This window comes from Misgurnus anguillicaudatus, chromosome 15 (assembly GCF_027580225.2).
Source record: "Misgurnus anguillicaudatus chromosome 15, ASM2758022v2, whole genome shotgun sequence".
Taxonomy (NCBI): Eukaryota; Metazoa; Chordata; class Actinopteri; order Cypriniformes; family Cobitidae; genus Misgurnus; species Misgurnus anguillicaudatus.
Window position 1 is genome coordinate 31916516 of NC_073351.2, and position 12369 is coordinate 31928884.

Here is a 12369-nt window from a genome sequence, read left to right on the forward strand (position 1 = left end):
AAAGTCGTACATTTTCCTCAGGCGCAGTCCAGATGTTTCATATTAGAGGCTTGCTGTCACACACGGAGAGATCATATTCATCCAGATCTTCTTCGGACATCTCGTATATTTAAAAAAGCATTCTGAATGCATTTTAATATTTATTTAATTTTTACGATACAAAATAGATTTTTGCAATTGTTGCTTTTTAGTTTTTTTCTTCTGAATAATGAAAATTGTAATTTTGAGTGTTTTTCTCTGGAGACGGTAAACGAGTTGTGAGGATGAAGATTAAGCGTTTTATAGGAGGTTTTCTGGCGATTTTTGTGCTCGGGAATTTGTGTGGATCTGTTCAGACCTATCAGGACGCGAAACATCCGCGCGCCGATGAGAAAGGTGAGCGCAACTGTCAATCAAACTTGCATCTGTCAATCAAACGCTTTCTTTGCCATTCAACTGATGCGTGACAGAAAGTGATGAGAGTGTATGCGTGCGCGCGCGTGTGTTGTTGACACGAGTGAGGATTGACCTTTAAAGCAAATAACTTAAAAATATCTTCTTAAAATAACAAAATCTTAATTTCATTTACTTTAATTGATTTTAAACATTCTTTTCAGTTTTCATCTGTATTTATAGTTTTCAGTTTAATAGCCCCATATAAACAGAGAGACTACACTGAAAGTTTGTACTTTATAAAGTTTAAAGGAAAATGTATTTTAAATATCCAAATTCTCCCTTAAATATATTTAATACTTTAAATGATGTGAAGTTACAAAAGAAGTTTTACTGTACTAATCATTTTTTAACTATGGTTTAAGAAAACCATGGTTGTCAAAACCATGATTATTTTGTGGTTACCATGGTTTACCAACAGTAACCATGTTTTTTTTAACTGTAGTAAAGACCTGTTAGCTCAGGTCTTTATCTTTACAATTTCTGCACACTGCAGGTAAGTTTTCAAAGGATCACCATCACATAACCTTTGTTTATGTCTCTGTCCCCGTCTGCTCTTTTGAGTTTCTGGCTCTTATCTCTTCTATCTGATTCCAAACTAAAGAACCTGAGGTGTGTGTGTGTGTGTGTGTGTGTGTGTGTGTGTGTGTGTGTGTGCGCGCGCGCACATGCGTGTGTTTGTTATCCCCAAGATTTAAAAGACTAAAGCAAAAGATCTGACAAAGTAAAGGAAGTCATTAAATGGACTTTGCTCACTCACCATCATTGCTCTGCAGGGTATTTGCTGTACTTTGCTCTTTTAGTTGCTTATAAACAGTCAAGCAGCTGTTTTGTACTGCCAGTATAATTTCACATAGATAAACTTGGTGTTTTACAGCATCATCTTAAAGAAATGTGTGTTAAAGATATTTTTATAGCTGCTTCATTCTAGTAAGCTTCCATAAATGTCATAGTTTTAAATATATACACTGCAAAAATGATTTTTAAGAAAAAAAATCGTAGTGTTTTTGTCTTGTTTTCAGTAAAAATATCTAAAAATTGTAAAATTAAGATGCTTTCTTGATGAGCAAAACGACCCAAGAAAATAAGTCTAGCAATCTGCCAATGGGGTAAGCAAAAAATCTTAAACATTTTTGTTAAACACTAAATTTAAGAAAAATTAGCTTACCCCATTGGCAGATTTTTTGCTTGTTTTATGCACAAAATCACTTAAATTTTACATTTTTGGTCTAAATCTAAACTTATTCTCTTGGGTTGTTTTGCTCATCAAGAAAAAGCATCTTAATTTAAGAATTTTTAGATATTTTTACTGAAAACAAGACAAAAATACTAAGAAAAATATTTCTTAAAAAAACCTTTTTGGTTACACTTTATTTTGATAGTCCACTTTAGACATTCTACTAACTATAAATAACTTTGCAACTACATGTCAACTAACTTTCAATAATTTGCAACTATACGTCAACTAACTGTCATTAGAGTATAAGTAGACTGTAAGGGTTAGGGTTAGGGAAGAGGTTTGGGTTAGTGGAATAAGTTGACATGCACCTGCAAAGATATGTCAGACAGTTGAATGTCTGTTGAGATATCATCACAATAAAGTGTTAGTAGATATTAAGCAGACAGTTTACTAATTCTCTAAAGATTGGTAGTTGATAAGTAGTTGCAAAGTTACTTATAATTAGTAAAATGTCTAAAGTGGATTATCGAAATAAAGTGTTACCGTATATGATACTTGTTACTTTACTTAATAATACTTAATACTATTATAATTATACAACAACACATAAGAAACAATAAAGAAAAAAGGAAAATATACAAAATACATATCAATCATTAACATTTAAAGGGACACAAGGCAGCATTTTTATGTTAATAAATCATCTTCGTAAGTCGGTATATGGTTAAATGACTCATTACATGACGAATGAAGACTCTCAATTATAACTCATTATGTAGGGAGTGAGAAACATCCTCAACTAAATCATTTTTCTTGACTTTACATCGATAGAGATCATTCAAGTGTCTCTGTGTCTCTGTGTTATTTTACTTACCTCATTCACAATCTTGAACAGCTTAGCTTTATTTACAACACTCAGGTAGGTTACCATACCATGATGTCATGTTAAAAACCTTTAAACTTTAAAGTACATTGCCGAAAACCACGACAGTACCATTTTTTTAACCAAATGGTTAAACCATTCGCAAGAACACCCTAGCAACACATCTTAACATTGTGATGGCAACTTGGAATGTGATATCACTGATCACTAATGTTATTTTTCCAGTAATCAATCTTCTTGAAGCTCTCAACGCCACTCACTCAGACAAAGTTGCTTCCAAGGTCAAAGGTCGTGACCCAGGGACCCATGCCTGGCGTTTTCGTTCCAGCACGCCTCATCTCATGCTACCACATGACTTAGTGCAACACCTCCGTAATACCTCGCAAGGTGTGCTGGGTTTGCACCTGGTGGGCCGACAGAAGAATAACTCAGATGCCACCCTTATCTCCCTCACCTCACCTGTCTTCTTGAAGAAAGATGGACGCCCGCTGCTGAAGCTCATCTCCAACACCCGAAAAGACTGGCTCCTGATGCAGTTCAGGTTAGCAGAAGGCTTCCGACCCGAGCTGATGAAGTTTCCGGGCGGAAGCCCGTTTGCAGATGGTGGCTGGGTGAGAATGGCTTTGAATGTGGAGCCCAGGCAGTTGGTGCTGTTTGTTGAATGCCAGGAGGCTGTGGTGCTCAAATTGAAAAAAGGTGCTGGGCTTCTGTCGCTGGACCTCCCAGATGATCTGCAGGTCACGTTTTCCAGCACCGCAGGAAGCAAGGCCCACAAATTCAACGTGAGTTTACTGACATGTGTAAATCTGCACAGAGCTACGTAGTTGGCCACTTTGGCCACACATGGAAACGTTTGCAATAGAAACACCAAACCAATTTGTAAACAATTTATTTTTTCTTTGCATTTTTTACCTGGTTCAACGTCATATTTAGTGAATGATTGAATGCAGTTACCAGATAGATTTTCAGTGCATTCAAGCTATATGTTGTGTAGCTCAATGGTAGAGCATTGCATAAGTAGTGCAAAAGGTTGTGGGTTCGATCCACACACATAGTGATAAAATGTATACCTTGTAATGAACTAATGTAAGTGGCTTTGAATTGAAAGCATCTGCCAAATGCATAAATCGAAATGTAATGTTATGTTTAGGAAACCTGTTCATGTCTTTCTTTAAAAAATGCTACTTGATTTAATATTTTGTAATCTAATGCAACGACATTCATATATTTTAGGTGAGATTCAGATATTGTTTGGGGCCACTCCACACACTGTACATGTTTGTGTTTATCAGCTGTGACTGAATCGTCAAGATTATTCTTAAAGATACCATATAAAAAGTATAAAACCATAAGCAATGTAACCATAAATAACCATAAATATAATCAGGTCAGTAAAAAATTTAATTAAAAAGTGTTGCTCCAGTATGTTTATTATTACAGAAACAGACACGCAAACAGAATTTTAACGAGTGAAACAAAAACAAATCCAGCACGCAAACAAGAAATCTGTTTTTCTGCAGTGCCAAACATTTCTTTTGTTCTTCATCCGTTTTCTAAATCTGTTAGCTTTGTATTAGACAGTATTATTAACTATTCTGGAATATAAAGAGTGTAGTCACTGCTACAATATTGCAATGGATGGGTTGCAATTGGTAACCATGTTGATAAAATAGAATTATTTTCACAGCTGTGTTAGTATTTTAACGCTGGTTTAAGATGATTTTCAGTGGATACGCACCAATATACATTTTTCCACCGATAGCCAATTTTTCAGGCTGGTATCTGCAAATACAGATGCTGATTCCGATAGTTTGGTAGTTATATTAACTTGCATTAACTAAATTCTAAAGATAACATTTTCTGAATGTTATTCATTCACGTAAAGAACAGAGCTGGGGAAAGTTACTTTTAAAAGTAATGCATTACAATATTAAGTTACTCCCAAAAAAGTAACTAATTGCATTACTTTGTTACTTTTCATAGAAAGTAATGCTTACGTTACTTTTAAGTTACTTTTGCGTTACTTTTTCTTTGCTGGGGCTTGATTTCTTTCAGGTCTTGCAGGTGTTTTTTAACTGAAAAGTTCTGCATTCAGAAAATGCATATTTCATCACAAAAAGCTCTGCCTGACTCAATCTGTTCCCACACAGGCGTGTATGCATAGAGTGCATAATGTGACTACGTTTAGTTTAATTCAGTACATTTTTTATCGAATTAATTAAACAAAAAAAGTAACTTGCATTACTTTTTTGAAAAAGTAACTCAAATATTAATGTGTACATTTATAAAGTAATGTGTTACTTTGCTCGTTACTTCAGAAAAGTGTTATTATTAAGTAATGCATGTTACTTGTAATGTGTTACCCCCAACACTGATAATGAACAACCTTAATATTGAACATTAAACTATTACATTTTCTATACACAGAGCTCAAATTCATTGCATTTTCCGGTTCTCTTTTAATTGACAGGATATATCACCCATGCCCATCGGCTGTTTTTAAAATATTGGCTGATAGTGCGAAAAATTGCTTTTATCTTCCGATACCGATTGTTGACCGATATATTGGTGCATCTCTATTTTTAAGCAGTTTACGGTCACGCAGTTGACTTTGTGTTTTTTACCGTTTCAGGGTCTTTGGCAGACAGCCGAACTCTCCACAAGAGCTTACAAGAGACGTCCGTGGTTCTGTGACAATGTAACAGGCATGAATCGCTAAATACATTTTAACATCACCTTAATAAGACACATATAATCCAGATATTCCTGTATGCAAAACATACAAAGATCAGAGTTAACTCACATAAGGATTTGATTGTCATTTTTTCAGCTGTTGGCTGTATTATTAATCATTTTAACACATACAGTCTTTACTGCTTAATTGCAGTTAACAAATCATTTTCATGACACTTTTGGGATATAGTGGTTATGAGAACATAATTTTTCTGTGTTTTTGGAAAGTTGTTTTATAGGTCCCAGGGTGGCTATTTGTGTTAACTTATTTTTATAAATCAAATACACACACACACACACACACACACACACACACACACACACACACACACACACACACACACTCTTTTCTAATCTGAAACTGTCTACTATTTGATATATAATGCTAGTGTTGGGCAGTAACTAGTTACTATAATAACATTACTTTAACATAATAAAGTAATAACATTACTACCTTAACATAACTAGTAGTGTAACACATTTTTTTATAATATTAAAGTTACCAATAAAAAATGTCTCTTTTTCAACATGATCTCACAAAGTTCCATGGAATATTTTGTTATTTTTCCGTGTCATTGTCATGGATTGGTTACTCAACTGCTTTTTCCTATTTTTAAACCATTGTTGCTTCGGTTAGATTTGGTGTTTGCGTTAGAATGTCACTTTAAGTATTGGTTTATACTATTTTTTCTGATTTATTCTTTTATATTTTCTAAATTTTAAACCATTGTCGCCTGGCGTTAGGGTTAGAGTGGGGTAAGGTTGTCTTTTTATGTAAATCTAACCCTAAACCGAAGCGACAATGGTAAGAAAAGGGAAAAAACAGTTGAGTAACCAATCCATGTAAATGACACGGAAAAGAAAGTCTGTGGTTTGGCCACGGAAAAATTTGGGGATCCATGACAATGCCACGGAAAAATTTGCAAAATATTCTGTGACTATACCACGGAAATTCATCAGATCAGGTTGCTCTTTTTTGTTCTGCCAACATGTTTGGTTTGTTCCAACTGCTCTGTTGCAGATTTTAGTATACATGTTACTGCTTTATTAAATAACAGTAATAAGTAATATATTACATTTTCTAAGTAACTAGCCCAACACTGACAGTCCTATAGCTTTAATGATCACATATCATTTCTATAATATGCACACTACTTTTGATAGTTGTAAACACCATCATCAAACAACTTTATTTTCTTACATAAACATGCATTGTCTGTAAAACAGCTTTATATGCATATGCATTGTGAAAAGCGCGAAACAAATAAATGTAAAGTAAATTGAAATGGAAAGAATAATGTATGTACATTCGACTCCTTTCGTTTAAAGTCTCAGGGGTGTTTTTCTTGTACGTTTTTTTTGTATGTTAGACCTTATGCAAGACCCGGCTCAGCTCACGGACCTCGCTATATCACAAGTTTCAGATGTGATGAATGACCAGGGACATCATGAAGGTGGAGCAGAATTAAGTTACCCCCCAGAGACACCCAATGACTCAGTCAAGCCTTATGGTCAACTGGATTCCCATTTGCATAGCATTAACACCATGTTGGACATGCTAAAGAAGCAGGTATGTTGATACCTTATTGTTAATGAGCATTGCTAATGTGTAAGAAAGTACCATAATATTCTTTGAAGTACCACATAAATGTGGTACAAAATAGCATCAAGGAATTTGGTATGTTAGTAATGGTACTTGTGGGACTGTCCTGAGGTACCATAAAAATACCACAGTATGGTAATTTTAGTAACACAGTTTTACCATCTGATTCATCACTGTAACACAGTACATGGATATTTTTACCATGGTAAAATCTATCTCAATCTGTTTATGGGTTTGTTTGTAGAACGCTAACCTCCAGGCGCGGGTTGAGTACCTGGAGTCGTGTGAATGCGTGAAACGTAAGTGCGTGTGGGAAGGACGTCAGATGGACGAGGGGTCTCGTTGGTCTCCCGACAGTAGCACTGTGTGTTTATGCACCAATGGGAAAGTTCAGTGTGAACGCATGAATGGTGAGTTTCCTCATTGTGATATCCATTTCATCTCAGTGCTTTTCCTTAAAATCCCATAAGTACTTGAAAAGTGGGGTGTGAGTGTTTTTGTTTATGTCTGGATGCATGAGTGTTGAAAGTGTCTGGAAGTTAGCATACATTTACAGTACTTGCAAATGCAATGTGATGTCAGTGTTGAGTTCATAATTACTGTATTTTATATAACTGTATATAACACATTTCAAAACCTGTCTCTTTATTGCCTGACTTTGTGTGTTTTGTATGTAAACATGCCCCAAACCATAACCAGAGAAAAGGAAAAACAAAAGTGTATTTAAGTTGTTTAATTGGATCTGCATGTTCTTTCAGATGGATTACAGATTTCCAAAACCGAACTTTGTCTTGTGTTTAAAACTCTGCAGCTGTTTTTCTCTCTGTCTAAGGCCACATTTACACTGCATAGTTCAAGTGACACAATTCTGATATTTTTCTCAGATCGGATATTACACACAAACGTGTAACAGGAAAAAAGCTAATTTTTTTTCAATTCAATTAAATTTTATTTATATAGCGCTTTTCGCAATTGTTAATTGTTGCAAAGCAGCTTTACATGAGTAAATGTAGGGGAGAACACAGAAAATCAATCAATAATATAAGACGTAGAATATTGCGGCTAAGGATAAACAGTACAAGCGAGCGTAGTAATAATGTAATGTATACAGTAAGGTGCTTAAGTTAGGCGAAAGTTGGCTGACTCTCCCGGGGACGAAAAACCCCTAGGAGAAAACCCAGTGGGAAAAACTCCTAGAAGGACAAAAAACCCTTGGGAGAAATTAATATATATTTATATATATAAACACGGTAGGGATAGGAAGCGAGTTAGCGGGTAAGCACATGGATTCTGATAGTCACAGATTGATTTCAGGCCTCATTCATATGTGGAAATAAATTGTAGGCTATGTGAATCAGATACATACATTTGCGTGTCAAGATGCTTGTGCGTCATAAAAAAGACAAATGAGGTCACATGATCACATTACACTTTTTATCAGTGCAATATAGCACAACGATATGTGGGACGATAATGTAAAGATAATAAGGTTGTGCATTATTTTCGAAAATTATTTCTTACTTACAGCTTTTCTGACATTAAACTTCAGCAGTGAATAAAGATTGGCCATTTTACTGTCTTTCAGACTTTGGCTTTACATTGAGTGACACTGAGTGCCTTTTCATAACAAACATCAAATTTAAGTAATAGAGAAATTTACCGGCTGATTGAAAAAATGTATCGGCCGATGCCGATAATTTTAAAAATTCAAATATCAGCCATTATTTTGGCCTCTGCAATATATTGTCATACTACTAGACATTACCCATTGTTCTTTGCAACAGATGGTCTGCCAGAAATGCACAATGAGGTCCGACGTAAGCTTTCCAACCAGGTCACATGTTGTCTAGCTGTATATTTTCAAACAATATAACCATCGCAATTCAGCCCAAAATTACAGAGATATCATTTTTGATCAATATCGCACACCCCTAGCAGGAATCTAAAAGCATGAAGCGGCAAAAGTGTACTACAACAAACTGGGAATATTTCATATTCTCATCTTCAAGGCATTTTTATGTATAATGTGAATGCATTTAATTGTCTTTAAGATTCATTTTCAGACATCAGATGTCTGTCTCTTATGTTCAGTGGCAGACATACTTTAGAGTTCATTTTGTAGATAAGGTCTGAATATCTCTCATGTGGGCAGGATTATGTTTGTAGATACATCTTTTTTTCCTCACACACACTTGTTCTTTCCTCTCATGCTTATCTGAGATTGTTGCGTAGGGGCTCTTTTCCAGCACAATACATAACCATGTGATTACAATATATGTGTGTTTGCATTTACAGAATGCAGCTTTCATGGTAATATCTACCAAAGTGGTGATGTCTTCAGTCCAGACGATTGCTCCAAGTGTACGTGTGAGGTATAAAAAACAAACATCTTTGATCTTCACTCTTTTGCTGGTCTCTGCTTGGATCCTCTATAGCTTCTGATGTTCTTTTGTGTGTTTTAGAACGGACGAGTGGAGTGTGATGTGATCACATGCCCAGCGTCTTGCGCTGATATATCTGTTCCTCGTGAATCATGTTGCCCTAACTGCCTAACAAGTACCTACAACACACCCTAATCGCTCACACACACTTACTATTAACATGTTACTTTAATTTATTACACGGCCTGCTGGAACATGCGAAGTTCCCAGGTTAGTAACTTTATCGCCATTATTGACTGCTAATCTGAATACTGAGACATTTAAAGCTTTGACGTTTAAAGCCGCAATCTGTAACTTTTTTGTTAAAATAAACAAAACTCAGTTTTTAACTCTTTCCGCCCCTTTGATGTGTTATCTCGTCAATTAAGAAAAAAACGGCCGATGACGAGTTTTTACGGCAATCCATATTTCTGCTACTATCCACTAGGTGGTGCCCTTACCAAACTTCTAATACTCTGAAGCATCCACTGATCCAAAAACAGTAAAAAAAAACTGTGAATGTTTTGATCATTGCTCTGAATCTGATCTCTGTCGAGCCCCTAAAGTGACATTGGAGTAAAAAAAATCTAAAGTTTAGTTTCATGTGCTCACGTGAAACTTTCATGTGCTCAAGCGAAACCGTCATGTGCAGAATTTTTTTTTGTTTCATGTGAGCACGCGAAAGTTTCACGTGAGCACGCGAAGGTTTCGCGTGAGCACGCGGAGGTTTCACGTGTGCACGCAAACTAAACGCGATAGTTTCACGTGCGCACGTGAGAGTTTCACATGCGCACGCGATAGTTTCTTTAACGTATCTCTTTGCTATCTGTTTTCTCAACACAACAAAATATCTATCTGTGTCAAAAGATTTCTATTCAATGTTCTGTTTCCAATATTACTCTTGTGGCAAGTAGTCATGTGCATAAATAATTGGAAGTAGCCTCTTCACATTGTTGTCCTGATCACCCTGTCAGGGTTGATTTTGCAATACCATCCACTTTATGTATATTATCTCATATACTATGGCATATACTGAATGATTGCCATATGAGGAGCTTAGATGCAAAAGCCGCTAAATGCCACCTCTGTCAAAAATGAGATGATGATATTAACCAAGTGCTCTCGGCATACATTATACGTTCATTAAATATTTTCACTTCAAATCCGCTTAATCCTGGCCTCAGGCCTTTTAGAAATACCACTTTGTTGGCAGAATCCATTAAGAGTCTGGTGAAAAAGTGAATTTACGATAAAACGTGGAGGGTTTTGCATCTGAGCTCTACTGTAGTGTATTTACATTGCATTTCAAGATATTTCAAAGAAAACAATGAAGTTATTGTATACATGACCAAAAAATGGTAACATTGTGATGTTTTTGGGGTTAATCTTTAGGATGTGAGTATGAAGGTGAGAGCTATAGGAACGGAGATGTGTTTGTGCCCCGGTCAAACCCCTGTCTGAAATGCTCCTGCACTGTAAGTCACGTACTTGAGATCTGCTCTGCTGTAAATTAATAGAAAAGTGCCAAACTAAACATGCATGTGCATGCTTCGTATTCTTGGCAGAAGAAATGTTTTTTTTTTTGAATAGACAAAAGGTTAAATAGAGAGCAAACTAAAATGTGTGCCGAAGTCTCCTCTGATGGTTATCCTGGGAGAAATACTCCAGTTATCTCTCATGTGTCTCTTCTAAAGATTCAGATCTTGAAATCTCAACAAATGGTGTCCAGATTTTTCAAAATGACAAAATCTGTGATCCGAAGTCAGAATACCATATGAATTTAAAGATGTCTTTACTGTATCTAATTGTTCCAAGCTATAGCATCAACATTTATTTTTATAGCTCTATATTGTATTTATAACTCTTGTGGTTTGAGAGGAATTGCAGGGGTTTGTGAGTTGATGAAAAAAATATTAATTCTAAATAAATCATACAATAAAAAATCTAAATAAAACTAGCAAAAGTTTTATTTAGATAGCAAAAATATACATTTTATTTGTTTAATCTGAATGTCATGTGACCATTGAACAACACTACCATTTATCAGAAAACTAAACCCTTAACGGGTGCAGACCTTTTTGAAGGGGGAGGGGGGTGAAAAGGTGTTCAAATTAATATAAAATAAAATAAAATAAATTGTCGTAGAAGGCTAGTATTGGTCTTATTTTTTCTTTTTCACGGAAGTATCTGGAAGTGAAAATATTAAATAAATAAATAAATAAATGTTGTAGCAGTTTACGTTTATTGTAATAAATGTAAAAAAAATTAATAAAGTATATATTTATACATAAAATTATCACAAAAAATTGGTTTGTGTTACACTTTTAGTGGTTTTACCAACAACGGCCACTAGGTGTCAACAGTTTGCTGCATACTCTTGTCACAAATTAATAAATTACTGTCACTGCATTATTATTACTGCTGAAAGGTTTTAAATATAAAAACTACATTCTTAGACCTTTCTAATGATATTTAGTTTGTCGTAATGTAAAGAAAGTTTCACGCAAAATATTTAAATAAACTCAGGTGTCCCGCTCACGGGACAGCGTGAATTAAGGGGTTCTAAGAACTCATGCAAAATGGACAGATTTAATAACAAGCAATAAAAGCAATAGCTATGTAAAATAGAACTGATATAAACCAAACAAATTTTAAACTAATTAATGTATAAGTTAAACGTACAAATGTGCTACTAAATTATTGAAATATTTACTTAAAAAGGCTAACAAAAATTTAGAAAACCCCTGCTCTAAACTTTACAGTGTCTCATTTGTGTCAATACTTTTCATTTCTTCTAAACATCTGAGACAACGTTAATAATGACATGAGACATCATTAAAAAGCCATTTGGCCTCCCGAAAAAAAAAAAAGAGAAATCTGATTGCTTCTTTTTTAATTTCGGGTGAATATGGTGATTGTGTATGCATGTGTTGTGTTTGTAGGGTGGGCATGTAGTGTGTGACCATGAGCCCTGTCCAATACTTCCCTGTAATCTGGTGGAGACTGTAGGTGGAGAGTGTTGCCCCAGGTGTCGAAGTAAGCGTAATGTTTCTTTCTAATAGTTTGTTTGTCCATTTCATCATTTTCATCAGAATATGTTTTTGTCTGATTGTGACAT

At 35.2% G+C, this 12369-nt stretch overlaps 1 protein-coding gene across 3 annotated transcripts in view; it reads left to right on the forward strand.

The window, feature by feature from the left end:
* The first annotated feature begins 240 nt into the window (after window positions 1–240).
* kcp (kielin cysteine rich BMP regulator) overlaps window positions 241–12369 on the forward strand; it is a 47318-nt gene continuing 35189 nt past the window's right edge. For all 3 annotated transcript variants that reach the window (XR_012357760.1, XM_055173795.2, XM_055173796.2), the window contains exons 1-9: window positions 241–375; window positions 2721–3277; window positions 5128–5200; window positions 6599–6798; window positions 7076–7241; window positions 9127–9203; window positions 9294–9387; window positions 10644–10726; window positions 12194–12287. Coding sequence is in view for 2 of the 3 variants with exons in the window: in XM_055173795.2 (XP_055029770.2) it covers window positions 264–375; window positions 2721–3277; window positions 5128–5200; window positions 6599–6798; window positions 7076–7241; window positions 9127–9203; window positions 9294–9387; window positions 10644–10726; window positions 12194–12287 (1456 nt within the window). In the remaining variant the exon portion in view is untranslated. The remainder of the gene's footprint in view (window positions 376–2720; window positions 3278–5127; window positions 5201–6598; window positions 6799–7075; window positions 7242–9126; window positions 9204–9293; window positions 9388–10643; window positions 10727–12193; window positions 12288–12369) is intronic.